The sequence below is a fragment of the Lissotriton helveticus genome, chromosome 3_1, assembly GCF_964261635.1.
Source record: "Lissotriton helveticus chromosome 3_1, aLisHel1.1, whole genome shotgun sequence".
NCBI classification, from domain to species: Eukaryota; Metazoa; Chordata; class Amphibia; order Caudata; family Salamandridae; genus Lissotriton; species Lissotriton helveticus.
Window position 1 is genome coordinate 669,706,985 of NC_136061.1, and position 15,158 is coordinate 669,722,142.

Here is a 15,158-nt window from a genome sequence, read left to right on the forward strand (position 1 = left end):
GTTCTTTGGAGTAGGTATTGTCTTTGTCCTACTTCTGCTTCTCTTTTGAACTGAAGGTCCATGCAGTAGTGTTTTGTGAAGGTATGTATCGATGACCATGAAGCAGCTGCACAAATGCCCTCTAGTGCTACGCTGCCTAAGGCGAGTGTTGCTCCTTTTTTCCACGTTGAATGCGCCTTTAGCTCATCTGTTAGTGTTCCTTATCCTGCCACGTGCGAATATTGTATTGTCTCCACTATCCACCTTGCAATTGTTCACTCGGTGGCTGGGAGTCCTTTAATAACATGTGCAAAGGAGAAGCAGAACTGTTCTCCTTTCCCGATATCCTTTGTTATCTCCCAACAGTTCATGATTGCCCATTATAAATGTAACATTTGCAATGCTCTCCCTCCGCGTAAGTTTTAGGTTGTTCATTTTTTTTTTTTTTTTTTTTTTAATGCAGGCAGGTGGATTGCTTGTTTACCATGGAATTTCAATACCACCTTTGCAACGAATCTTGAGTTTGCTCTCATTACTACCATATCCCTATGAATCCGTAGGCAAGGCCTTGTATCTCACTCTCCTTAGCAATGTGAACGTGATGAGAAAGGCAGTTTTGAGAGATAGAAACCGCAGTTGTGCATTCCGTATTGGATCGAAGGGAACGTCATTAGGTGTATGAGAACCACATTCAAGTTCCACGTAGGTATTGGCAAGCTTCTTGGCGGTGCTACTCTCTTTACTCCTTCTAGAAAGAGCCTCATAACTCTTGTGGTGAAGCACATTCTAACCAGTGTGCCTTCTGTGGATGCTACAATGGCTGCCAAGTGGACTTTGAGAGAGGCAAAGGAGAGTTGTTTGTCTAGAAGATGCATCATGTATCCAATGACTGCGGCCTCTTGCATCCAGTCTCTTTTTCCAAGGCCTGTTACAACATAATTGGCAACTCTTCCATTTGTTGCTATCCGTCTTGCTTCTTTTAAGATCTCCATAGCCCTTCTTGGTAACTTGAGGCGGCCAAATTCTGAGACCTCTTAATCCATGCTGCCAGGTTGAGGGGGTTTGGTTCTAGGTGTTACACTTGTCCCTCTTTCATCTTTAAGAGGTCTCGGTGTACTGGGAGTGGGATGAACTGACCTTGGAGTATTTCCATCAGGTCGGAGAACCATGTCTAACAAGCCAATTGAGGGGCTTTCAGGATCAGGTTGACTTGTCCCGTCTTCACTTTTGGATTACCTTTGGTATCACTGGAACAAGTGGAAAAATGTAAGCAAATCTCCCTGACCAATTTATCAACAGGGCATTCCCAGCTACTCTGGGTGGTAGAAACTGGATGCGAAGTTTTAGCATTTCGTGTTCCTGTGTGTCGCAAAAAGGTCTACTTGTGGGATACCCTAGATCTGGATGATTGTTCTTAACACTTTTTGTTTTAGTTCCCACTCGTGTGTGGTGTTTGCCTTCCTGCTTAGCCTGTGCGCTTCTGTGTTTTCTTTTCCTGGTAGATGCATTGCTACTATCCAAACTTTGTTCGCTATTGCCCATTTCCATATGTCTCGAGTCAGTGTTGATAGCAGGTAGGATCTTGTCCCGCCTTGATTGTTAATGTAGTGCATAGTTGTTGTATTGTCCTCTCTGTAACATGTTTCTGGAAGGCCTTCAGTGTTCGAAAAACTGTTTCAGGTCCAGCACTGCTTCTTTGGGGTTTCAGATAACAGGGACATTCATCTTGCCCATGTGAGCTTCCTTTCCTATGTTAGATTTATCTCTTGTGATGGCCATGTGGGGAGTTGGTGCTCTAAATGGTTTTCCCATTGGTAGTGGCTTGCCGTTCCATCATTGCATCTCTTTCTGAACCTTGTCTGTAAGGACCACTAGATCATCCCAACTCCTGGTTGTTTGTGACCGTTGCTGCTAAACCTATTCTAATATTGGTCTAGTGTAGTCTTGCATGCAGTACCCGGGGAATGTAGGAAGCCATCATGCCCATCATTTTCCCCACTGCTCTAATCTGCAGGCGTTGGCCCTTCTGCTAACAGTGACTCTTCTCTATTACTGCTTCAATCTTCTCACCGACTGATATTGTTTCGGCTGCCCCCAGGAATGTTTTCTTCTCGTCTGGAATCTAAGATAACTTCTTGCAGTTGATGTAGAAGCCAAGTGTGAGTAATTACCTTTTTCACCTTATTGATGTTCTTTTTGCATTGGCTGCTTGTCTTTACTTTCAACAGACAGTCGTCTAAATAGGGGCAGAAGTATTCTCTGATGCCTTATGTGCGCTGCTACAGCAGCTAGGCATTTTGTGAACACTCGTGGCCCTGATTTTATTATGAATGGTAACATCTTGAATTGGTAGTGTGTCTTGTTCACTACAAATCTGAGAAATTGTCTGACTTAGGTTAACTGATATGTACAGGTAGGCGTCCTTGAGGTCTAGGCTTGCCGTGCCGTCTCCATGTGGTCACCTTCCTCTATCAGGGGAATGACCTCTTGTAGTGCGGTCATCTTGAATTTTTTAAACGTTTTTATGAATTTGTTTAATGATCCTAGGTCCAGTATTGGCCTTGATGTTTTGTCAGGTTTCGGTACCAAGAAGTATTTTGAGTAAATTCCATCGAGTACTTGTTCCAGAGGAAGTAATTCTATATATTCTTTAACAACTCTTCCACTTCCTTTTGTAGTCGCCGTTGTTTGTTCAACTCCTTTAGCCATGGTTGCATTGTTGGAGGTGACTTAGTTAACTATGAAATAGGAGTATTTTACGACATTTAGTACCCATTCATCTGAGGTAATTCTCTCCCATTCTTGTAAGAATTCTCTGATTCTTTCTCCTACTGGTGATTTGTGTAGGAGGGTTGAGGGTTCCTTGTGGGAAGTCACTTGGTGGCGTGGTTTTCCCGTTTCAGAGTTCCACCTCTTCCGTGGCCGCAAAAGGATTGGCTTGAGGAGCTTGAGTGGTACTGCCATTGTGGGGGTGGAAGTGATTTAACTTCGGTGGTTCCTGAAGCCTGTTTGTATGGGGGGGGTGTGATTGTATGGTTCCCTTGGGCTGAGGTTGCTATATTTTTCTAGGTCGTGAGTTCAGAAAGTTACTCTTGTATTGCAAGGCCCCCATGGCTTTGACGGTCTGGTTGTCCTTTTTCACGAGCTGAAGCGTTTTGTCTAGCGCCTCAGCAAATAGGCTGTCTCCTGTGAAAGGATTTTTGATGATGGCTGACTGGACCTCTTGCTTAAATCATGAGCTTCTCAGCTAAGCGTGTCTGCGCAAGATTGTGGCTGAGCAGAGCTGTCTACCAGCTATGTCTGCCACATCCAGGGTGGATTTCAGGCTTGTGTTGGCAATTGTCTTACCTTTTGCAAAACTATGTTTGCTCTCTTGTTGAATACCTATGTGAGATGTTCCATCAACTCCTCCATTTCGCCCCACTGTTGGTGAGCATAACTATTTCATAGGGGGTTTGAGTTGGCTATCTGTGTTGCTGCTGACCTTTTCATTTTCCTCCTCACCAGGTCTATTCTTTTGTTCTCCTTGTCAGGGGGTGGTCCTGTACACATGGGTGTATTAGCTCTTTTTCATGCCGTTGCCACAATGAGGAAATCTGCTGGCACATTTCCCATTTCCCCTGATGTGAGGTGGGTCTCTTGACGAGAAGCAGTACTTCTTCTCTACCCTTGGGGTTATTGCCGTAGTCGCAGATGGTTCTTTGAATGCTTCTCTGCCCATGCCTAACATGTTTGGGAGCAATGGAAGAAATTGTTTTCTCTTTTGTTGCGTCAATAGTGTCTCCAGGAGGAAACATCCTTTAGATTGTTCTTCCTCTAGTTGCATGCAACACTCTTTACTGCTGCATTGTATGCAGTGATGTCATCTGGTGGTGATGATTTTGATGGATATGACTCCACCCCTTCATCTGACGAGTCTGCATAGATATTTTGCCAGTCACCTGTTCATTCTCCCATTAGAGGCCTGTTTGCTGTTTTCCCTCAAGGTTGAAGCACTCCTCCTCAAACTCCTCCTACAGCTATGGGGTAGTGGGCTGCTCCAGCTCTTAAGTTTCCTCTACGCCCACCTGCCTTTTCAATGTAGCCCGGAGGAGTCCAAAAATTCTCTCTTATTTTTAATTAGGGCTTTAAGTTCGACCTCAAGATGCTTTCTTTTCTTCTCTCTCTCGAGCCCATTTTCTTTGTGCATCGAGCCCCACTTAGTCTCTTTATTTCGACATCGATGTTGAGGAACTTCGAGGTTGAATGCTTCTGCGACTTTCAGTGTCGACACAGAGCTCTTCAACAATGCCATGGCTCCAGTCTTCGTGGATGGCACTGAGCTGGCCTTCGCAGACTGCTTCGAGCTGACTTTTTTATCCCTCCCATGCCCTTGATCCTCTCTCGAGGTCGAAGCAGTTTGAGGGTTTGCCTCCATTGATGTCCCTTGTCTTGGATCAGTGTGGCTCCTTGAGCTTCGCTCTGCCCTCCATTGTCAACAATTTCAGCGTCATTGCCAGTTTCTTTGAGCCTGAGATCTTCGGCTTGACTGTCTCAGCTCTGAGGGGTTCCTTTTATTCTGTGTTCCTTCCTCGCCACTTTCCTGTGGCCCTAGCAGATTTGGCTCTCTACAATCCCCTTGAGATCCAGCTCTTCACCTTGGGCCCCCCATCCCTGCTTCCAGGGTGTCTTCGTCATCACTTCACAGGCTCAGGTCATTTAGGGACTGCTGCTTTCTCTGTGGCAATGCCTCTGCTTCGTGTGCCTGCCTCTGTTTTTAACTCACACTGATGGTTTTGGGCAGGAACTCTGTGCACACTGTGTAGTCCTCTGCGCCGTGGTCTTTAGGGAGGCAGAGGTTACAGACCTTATGTGTGTCTTTCTGGGCATATTTGTGGTAGCACTTGGGGCAGAATCAATAGGGGGTATTGTTCCAAGCCCCTTTCACATTGCCAGACCACATGGTGTTCTTAAGCCCGTCTTCTCACCTTGGTGTTCCTTGATGGTTTTCGGCATATCCTTCAGTTATCTCTACTTCCTATCAGTCACGACAATCCTTTTCCCTCAATGTTGATTTTTGGTGGAAAAATCTGTTTCTTCCTGCAATTGCTTCTTCCTTGACTTCGGAGCTCTCCCTTAGGCTTCCAGACCCCAACAGCGGAAAAAGAATCTGAAGATGGTGACTGAGTCGAAGGATCTTCCCGGCACACATCGGACGTTAGATAAGGAGGGGTTTTAACCCATATGGATGTAATTATAATCCAATCCGTTACCGATTATCTCGACCTACGATCTATGTAAACATCGGATACCTCTGATATAATGTAGGAGCTTGTATTTTAAAGAAGTAGCACTCAGTAATGGCGTATACTTTTCCGGGTTTGCAAACACTCCAATTTTTGGCATATGACAATTCTTGATTTGCTTCGGCTCTATACATTTCATCAAATAGTGACGATGGTGGTAAAATGCAGGTTTCCTGGTGTAGGGTTGCGGTTTACAAACAAATACGTTTTAGACCGGGAGTCGCTAGCGGGCGAGGAAGCAACATATATCTCACCGGGTGGGGGATAGAGGAGATGGAGCTAGATGGCAGCAGCGAAAGAAATAGGAACTGAATCACAAAGCAAGCAGTGGACAGACACTAATTAAGATGAATCAATCAGTGCTTCGTCCATGTGCCACGAAAAGGAAGTGACATCTGGCACGTACTGACCAATTAGGATGCAGCAAAGAATAGTGACAATGATACCAACGTACAGTAAGCAAAGGGCGAACTTAAAGCCCTTTATAGTTCATACCTCCTTGCAAGCGAACGCGCATGCAACGTCGGTTGGAGAGACCTAAACAAGCATTTGCAATGCAATAGGTCTCGCATTTACGAGATTTTGAACTATTAGCGTTGTAAATGACAATAGTTTTAATTCTCGCAAATGCGAGACCTATGGCACTGCAAATATTTTTTGTTGTTTATAAGCGCCCCATGACGCGCCCTCACGTTAATAGAGGCTACGGACCTTTTTATACATGCAGCTCGTCTAAAGAAAGGGGCAGGGTAAAGAACAAAAAGTGAATAGTATAAAAAAAGAATAAAATGTTAACCACATATGCCCGCGTTTTACACCGCATATAAACCAAAGGCGCGGCAGCCACTGTGGCGTGGCGTGCTATAAAAAATAAATAAATAAAGGTTAGGAGAGAGTGTGTCTTGCCTGCAACAGCAGGCAGGTCAAAACAATTTAACGAAATAGTGCTCGGAGGCTGTAATAAAAGCCTACTAGTCCTTTTGGGAGGTTACAAGATGAGACAAGGCGGTACTAAGGAGTGACTACTTAGCCTATTTACCAATGAAAAGCTACAGTTTACAAAGGACAATGACACAAGCCAATTCAAAATATGGGGGGATGCATGAATACAGCATGACCCACAGAGCAGCGCATGTGCAAACCAGGCCTGACCTAAAAACGGATTGCTCAACTTCAATAGCGCTTGTAGGCAATCAAAGAGTGACTTTGTATACCATACAGAAAGTAAAAGCATTGGTGGCTCTGGGACACCACTGGTACATAGCTGCCAAGGTTTCAGATTGGTTACGTGTGACATTTTCATAATTTCAGTGTAATTAGCAGTGATATTCAACGACTATGAGTGACACTTTCTCACGAACGGTATATTGTCACCCTCTCTTAGTATTAGCATGGAAATCTTAACACAAAGTACTGCCACGTAACAACTAACAGTCCCAGGGCCCCCTAAAAAAGGCATCACAAGGGTTCATGCTTAATACAAGATCTGAGAAGTGGGTTTGCGCTATGAATAGATGTCTGACATGGATCGGAGTTCTAGGGCAAGATCTCGGATACAAATCAACATTGCATCAATCAGCTTTAGGTATAAGCTTGGAGTGTGTGACAAGCGGGGGTTCTTACCTCGCCACTTTCCTTTTGTCATTCGGATGAAGTTTTGCTGCCATTTCAGGGTCCACCTGGGTCAGGCGTAGGTGTAGCTCCTGGCAATTTAGCTGCTCCAGCTGAGCCTTTCTGTCTGTCAATGTTTGGGGACTCATTGTTCCATCTTTTAGAGAGCTTGATTCCCCTTCCATGTAGAGCTTTTGGTTGTGCTGCTTCTCCTGTTTAGCTTTGTCAGCTGTGAAAGGTTGAGGAGTATTCCCATTGTAGCTCTTTGTCTGCAGGGAAACAAAACAATGCTGAAAGGTGGTATCTTCACCAACACTGCTGTATTGGGTTTGTTTGTCATGTGTGGACAACAGTGAAGAAGATCAGCAGCGAAAGCAAAAGCGCCTGAAATGCTGACCCTTGGAATCCCTTACTAAATTAAGCGAATGAAGTCTCAGACTGCTACATCTCCCCCCCCCCCCCCCCCCCCTCCTCAGCAGAGAGATTTTTGTTTCCATTTGTAACACCCAGTTTCTTTTTCCTCCATGTCTTCACTGGGTGCTTGGTAGCGTTCATTGTGGAGTGCCCAGAGAGCTCCCACTACTCCCAATATTCTCTCAAGTTGCTCAGGGATGTGCATTTTTCCTTCGTCATTAAAGCTAGAGTTCCCCATACTTTATTGTGTCTATGGTATACAAGAAAGTTTCTACTACCTAATGGAATGTTAATTGGTACTCCAACATGAGACGTACTGTGAACTTGCCTTCGTATCAATCAACGTTTTCCAAAGGAGAGACTCAATGTAGTAATTAGTGCCTCCAACAACAATCGGGATCTTATTTTGTGCAAATATCTCCTCAATGTGTACAGTTAAGGATTTTCAAATGTTAACATTTCAATGTACATAAGATGAGAACTCCAGAAGAATGCACACTGTGTTAAGGAGGTTGTCTTGCCATGCTCAACAACCTGCTTGCTTCATCCAGTGTAATTCTATGACAGTACAGAGGCGAGGGTGATGCTATCAATCTCTACTTTATACTCCAACAGCAGCCATAATAACAGTAAAAACATGCCACACAACACAGCAGGAAAAAGGTGGTTAAACATCTAATCACAGTACACCAAGCATTATGAAACGTCAACTGACTATCTCTCCCAGTCTTTCTTCCCTGCTCCAGCAGCAGATAAGTACATCCTCTGCCATATCTGTTTTTTAAAGGGTGATTATTATTGTATTCTTTCATGGGTATGTTTATATTTCGTTAGTACCTTTGCTCCTGTACTGATGTCTTCTGGCAGAGGGTTTATTGTCCTTGGCACACTCACATTTATTTCAGGGACTTATGGCTGTGGCAACCACAACAAGCACTATGGTCTTTCAGCTGCCACGGGGAGAATCAGCGCTCCCACCTACTACTTTGTTCTCTTCTGAGCTCCTGTCAACATGCAGTACTTAAAATTGCGAAATGAGAAGCCACAGGAGAATTCCTGAGAGTTGTGTCAAGCTCCTTCATCCTCTTTGTTCGGCAGAATACCCTCAGCTTTGAGCAAGACGTCCTGCAAAGCAAGATCTGCACTGCACTCTATTTGTAGTGTGCCGTCAATCCAGACAGCGCCCGAGGCTGCCGTATTACCCTTCATACTGAAAACGGTGAAGTGTCTTGGCCCATTTGGCCGTAGTTCTACCACATAAATATTACAATGTTCACGGTCTGCACAAGCTATAAACGTACTTGTGAGGTAAGCAGTAATAGCTGATAACACTTCAATGGTGTTAGCATTTTTGGTCACATGTACTCTTTGAGGAAGTCATACAAAAAGAGGATGACTTGGAGGTACTCTTTCCTTGTGATGGTGAAGTTTCAGAGGTGATTGACCCCTCAGTCAAAAAGGCGGTATCGTGCACCTTCAAGCCCCTTAGGAAGAAACTACTTATGTTGGCTGCTAGCTGCCAGGAGCCCTCCCTTGGAGAGAAGACATGAGAATGCCAGAACCCAGAGGGTCAGAGACTCGCCAATGCATTAGTCAGGAGGAAAAGAGAGCAACTAAGTGTGCGTGGGTGAGGAGGGATTAGGATACACTTTGACTGGTTCAAGGATGCATTCTTGGCCTGGTCTAAGCCTACAGGAGGTAATGATGATGAATCCATGGGTACTCAGACAGCAACACCACTCCGAATTCTGGGCATCTCCCAGCCCCCAACTCTTCGGATAGTGAGGACTCAGACAGTGATGGCTCACAAGTTCACTCAGATGAAGGGTAAAATGCAGGCAGACCATGGCGCCCCCTATCCTGAACCGACAAGGAGGACCAAGGGCAGCATATCAAAATCCCTCCAGACATGCTGGTTCCTGAATATCTTCCATCCTCAATCATCCAAAGTAACCTTACTGAACAAGGTTGCCCTCTATGATGGTAGCCACCTAAGGAAGCTGCTTGATAAAGATGTCAGGGCCACCTCTCAGTGGAGTGCCCGCACCCAGCTTCCTCGGCAAGTTTTTTTTAAGGCCCGCAAAAAGGAATCCATAGGTCCTGGTGAGCCCACCAGAACAAGTTGCGAGAAACAGCTGGTTCCCTCACAAACATTGTGAATATATATGACAGAGGAAGCAAAAGACTGGTTCACTGATTTCTCCTAATATCCTTCCTGGGTGGGTGAAGAGGGCATCAATATTCCTAGGGAACATCAACTGTGCCATATCAGGAGAGAGTATTAATGTTAATTAAAAATTAACCCACAAATGGAGGACCTGGGTTTTTTGGAGGCTAGACCTTTGGGCCAAGGAGACCTCCTTGGAGACCTTTTCCTCAAAGAACAGTGGAAATCAACATTAAGCTTCGTTCGCATCATCATTTAAGGGCCAGGGCTCAATGAAAATTTGGACATAAGATATTTTGAAGAGGACAAACGGCCTGCATTTTTCACAACCAAGGTCCTCAGCAGGACAAAACAATAAGAGAGGTCAGAGGAAGAACCAAAGCAGATTCAGAGGGTTCATTGCCGAGGTGCCAACAGAGATCATGGCTCCAGGGACTGCTTTATGGGCTCCTCTTCCTCCTCCACAAGAGAATGGAAAGTCTTATACTGTCTTCCCAAGTGAGGGTGGGAGAGAGGATTGGCACTTTTCACTCGCAGGTAGCAGGAGTTGACAAGTAAGGCTCAGGTTCTTCAGAAGGTCAGGGGTTTACACAAAAATTTTCAGATCACCAAAGCAATGGAGGAGACTAAAACCAATCGTCTTCAGGGCACGGATGAGGGTTACTCCACCTAGCAGAAATAAATATATTAATTTTGGCTGGCCGAACCCACCCCAAGAATTTTCAAAGAGAGTAAAATATTTAGGATCTGTGGTTTTAGAAATGCTTCTTTTAGTTTAATATCACCATGTTACTATAAACGTCCTGGAGTTTTGGTGCAGTAAGAGGATAATACATATCGTCTTAATTGTTGCAGGAACGGAACAGAAACAAGGTTAATGACTGGAGAGATAGCACGAGAAGATGACACAGCAGAAAGAAACAGAGGGGGAGAGATGGCCACCAGGAGTTGCATAATGGATGTTGACGGGGATTGAACGTTGTTCTGTATTCTGGGAAATGTCGTTTTCCACTGTTACTATGGCTGTAGTTGGAGAATGTAGAGATTGAAAGCATACTCCTTGCCTGGGTGCCTATAATAAAATTTAAACTTTCCTTCACAATAACTAGGAATGTATTATCCCCAAGGCATTCATTAGGACATGCAGTAATTAATTACACTAATGCAAAGACAGACACCTCTTTGTTATCGGGTGTCAGGGTGCTGTTAGGAAAGGTTTGCTGATGAGATGAAAAGCAAGTTGTACCACCCATTATACATTGGTTTGTGAGCTAGGGAAGAAACTGGATACTTGCAAGGATACCCAAATCCTGAGGTGTGCCTGGTTAAAAACCATCCCGCGATACAGGACTGCTCTGGTGCTGGCGATTGTGTAAATAAACGATGTGATGTGATGGAAAGAAATAGAGATATATCCATTTTTTAGATGCATACTGAATTCACTTAACAACCCTTTCTCGAGGGATTACTTTTCTCCAATATTTCAGTATGAATGGAATTCATCACACGGATTAATCCAACTTGACAAACTTTTTTATGTGGATCTTTTTATTTCATGGTTACTTTTCATTGGATCTCATAGATCTCATAGGTCGCTACCTGCTCTGGCCTTCTGCGCTCACTGCGCAAGGTCTTGCCTTTGCTACCTGCCTCCGCCAGAGCATTAGTAGTCAGGTGTACTATTCTTAGTCGCCTCGACTACTGTAATGCCCTGCTGCTTGAATCTCCTGCGACACTACTGGACAGACTCCAACGAGTGCAGTCGGCAGCAGCCAAACTGGCTCTTGGATGGACCAGGAGATCCTCGGCCACCGCTGCACTGGCCGAACTGCACTGGCTGCCCTTGAAGCAACGCGTTGCCTTCAAGGCCCTCTGCCTGGTCTTTAAGGCACTACACGGTGCAGGACCCAGACCTCTTCAACGTCTGTTCTCTTGGTACACCCCCACCAGAACACTCAGGTCCACAACTGCCTGCCTTGTGAGAGTGCCCAGATGTAAGAAGGCCAGGACGGGGGGAAGATCGTTCAGAGTAGCTGCAGCCAAGCTGTGGAACAGTTTGCCTGTCGATATCCGCCAAATCCCCCATCTCCTCCCCTTCAGGAAACGAATCAAAACATGGCTCTTTCCTTCACCCCTTTAATAGACCGGCCAGCCACAGTCATTCCCCCCCCCCGGCAATAAACTCCCAGGAGTAGCTACCAGCGCCAGGATACCTGCCAGGTGACAGCCGCGCTTTATAAATATTTTAAATAAATAATAAATAATTAAATAAATTAAATAAATAAATAGAACAGTTTTTTTCTAACTCGACACCATTTTTCTTTCTTTTTCATTACCCCTCCTAGTCATCTCTGTACTCTCACCTATCGCTGTGCAGGTAATTCCTTTGGACAAACCTCTAGTGCCCCCCTCATTCCCTTTTTTTGCAACACTTCCTTTCTCACCTTTTCGCTCCTATGCTCCCCCACTCCACCTATTACTTTGTCATGTCTGTGCTGATATGTAATCTGCCCATGCATTAGTTTCCCCAGTCTGTCCTGCTTTAATCTATCACTCCTTACCTTTTCTGCAATGCCCGGCATGCTCAACCCATCAGCTTTGTTGTCCACCTTTCTTGATGTCATTGATTCACTGCTGTGCCTGCACTAACCATATATCTGCCCCCTTCTCTGTGGTAGGAACAGGAGACAATTATAACTCACTGTAAGATGCTGAACAAGTTAATTATTTAGTAAAACTCTTTCTAACATTCTAATTAAACATAGATTCCTTGGATAAGTGCCAAGCCTGCGTGCTGATGTCAGTTTCTTTCTTGTCTTTGTCTGCGCCCTTGGATGCAGATCCGACAACGATCAGTCAATACCAGCAGGCAGAGTCCTAGATTGTGACATTTTTAGAGTGAAAAGGAGACTAGTTTACAGAACAAGAACGTGCGAGGGCAGTGAAGAATCTGCAGACAAAGTTTCCACCAGAAAGAGCATTACAGAAGATAAGATACTTTTTTTTCTGATGGATACTTCTAACTGCAGAATCCTCACCATTAGAACATATACCCAAGCAGTGCTTTCTAAGGTGATGGGGCTGTGGAATGGCTCTAAGCAAAAAGTCCTGCCAGATCAAACTAGCAAAATGTCCTTCTCTACCGGTTGGCTGTTAAGGCAGTAGTGGTTTGTTAACGTGTGCACTGATGCTCATGTTGCAGCCTGACAAATATCAAGTACAGACACTCCACATGTAGGTGAAGTGGGAAAAGTCAGGGCCCTGATGGGCTGCTTCTTGGCCAGAATATAGCAGATCTTGTGCAGAGGACTATCCACCTTGACAGAGTCCCTGCACTGCCGTGCCTTTCTTTGCCCCAGAGAAACCACAAAGTGGTAATCCATCAGAAGTACAAACGCAGAGCGCTCTTAATATCAATTTGAGTGTCAAGGGGTGAGGCAGTGCAAAGAACGTTGGGAGAGTAATGAATTGTCCAACGCGAAAAGCTGTATCCACTTCAGGCGAAAAGGCTGTCTAGGTCGGCAGAATCACTTTGTGAAGAAAAAAGCTAGTATTAGGTGGTTGGGAAAAGAGGGGGAGGGAGAGACTGTAGTTTGCTTACATGATGTGTCGAGGTCACCTCGAACAAAAAAAACACTAGACCTACTAGAGAGCTGTGCAAGGGTTTGAATGGGATGCACAAAAGAAAAGTGAGAAGAAAATTAAGAGTACACTGTGGCATCACAAAGGTTTTTGGAGGTACTAAATGCGACAAACCTTTCAAAAATCTCATCACAACAGGTGATTTGAGAAGAGACTATTAGCGAACATAAAAGGCCACATGAGCCAACAGATAACCACCTTAAAGGTGCTCGAAGCACCTTGTACACCCGATAGTTTGGCCTGCAACAGATTACTAATGCCAGGGTCATACCAGGATACAAACATGTCCAAGCACCCGTTGAAAGCGGGCTCAGTATAAGACTGCCTGGCAGGGAAGAAGATAAAAGGCCATCAACTGCCATTGCTCAATCTCCAGGCATAGAGGTGAAGCTTGTACAGGTTTGGGTACCAGACTCTGCCCAGCTGCTGCAACATGAAGACCTCTCAAAGAGGGAGCCTAATCCGAGGGCAAATGCTCATGCCCAGAAATTCTGGGTGCCACCCTCTTTATGGTCTAATCCAGCTCTACTAGGATGACTTGGGCCCACTCGATTCTGATCTTAAGATCTTGAGCCAGAAGAGATAGTGGTCTCATGAGCCACTCTATCCAGATGAGTCTCGGAGACTTCCTTCTTGTAAACTTCAGCAAGTAAAAAAGTATACCATTGCCAGTTCTCTGTGGTGTAGAAAAGATCTAACCAGGGTTCTCACATTGCTGGAAGATACCCTGTGCCATCTCGGAATGTAAACACCATTCATGAACCACCAGGTGCCACCCACGGAGTTTGTACACTATGACATTCAATGACTCAATCAGGTGGTCAACCACCAAGCAAATGCTCCACATGGCAGTGGCAGTGTCCACGAGAACCTGAACCAGCCTCCCTTGGATGGACGGAAGAACATGGGGAGAGGAGTTGACCTAATGGCTAGGGCGCTCGATCTCGGACCTGGGGATCTGGGTTCGAGTCTCGGTAACGACGACAAAAACCTCCTGTGATTCTGGACAAATCACTTAATCTCCCCGTGCCTAAAAAATGAATGTGTGTCCGTCCTCATGTAACGTAACTGGTGCTATGTAAAGCGCTCTGATACCAGATTCGGTTCGGGTCTAGTTCGCGCTATATAAAACTCTGCAAAAAAAACAAAAAACATAACATAACGTGCATTTGTAAAGGGCACATTCACTCAAGGGTATCTTGCAGCTGAACATGTTTGTGACCCACCTCAATGGTACTAATTTTATCAAACTCAGAAGGATGAAAGGCTGAGTGGATCTGCTGGGATTTGAACCTGTGACCATGAGGTCGAATACAGGCCCTGCACGGGACACATTAGTCCACTGAGGCACCAGGCATGGGCATCAGAAATCTATTGGCCCACAAGTGTTACAGGTTGATGTGGAGATCGGTCTCTGCCAGAAACCACAGTCTTTACAGAGTTATTCAAGTTGGTACAATGGCTCTCATCTTCCCAACCCACAGCAGAACCAGAAGCATCACAAACATTTTGTAATCAATTGGCTAGCTTCTTTCAAACGAAAATCACAGACATATACACCGGCTTTGAATCACTTCCTGAAACACCTAACTTAACACCGGCAATCAGTAGTCATGTCGAAAAGGCTCCCCTGGGACCTGGGAGGGAGAATAAAGGTCTTGCTCTGGAAACAGGCCAATATAAGACCTCTTCTGGAAAAACCTAACTTAGACACTGGGGACTGCAAAAACTACAGTCCCATTTCCCTGCTGCCTGTCCCAGCTAAGATCCTGGAGCTACATCTCAATAAGCAGCTCATGGAAACTGCAGAACATCAAGCTTGACTCGATGATTCTCAGTTTGGTTTTAGGAGGCATCATGGAACAGAAACAGCATTTATATCAACCACTGACTACATCAGGCGCACAGTGGATGACGAACGGGGGGTGGTGCTGATCCTTTTAGATCTGTCAGCAGCATTTGACACCATTTCACCCACTTTGCTGCTGGACAGACTACGGAGTCTTGGGATCTCACATCAAGCACTAGCCCTCCTGTCCTCATTCCTGACAGGGAGATCC

General features: G+C 45.1%; 1 protein-coding gene across 3 annotated transcripts in view; it reads right to left on the reverse strand.

Moving 5' to 3' along the window:
* Positions 1-15,158, reverse strand: part of TRIT1 (tRNA isopentenyltransferase 1) — a 130,191-nt gene that overhangs the window by 54,504 nt on the left and 60,529 nt on the right. The window contains exons 3-4 of one of the 3 annotated variants that reach the window (XM_078680785.1): positions 7,618-7,716; positions 6,888-7,144 (exon numbers count right to left, since the gene is read on the reverse strand). In XM_078680785.1, coding sequence (XP_078536911.1) covers positions 6,888-7,144; positions 7,618-7,716 — 356 coding nt within the window. Of the gene's footprint in view, positions 1-6,887; positions 7,145-7,589; positions 7,717-15,158 lie in introns of all 3 variants that reach the window. The other 2 variants (XM_078680787.1, XM_078680786.1) reach the window with 2 other exon arrangements.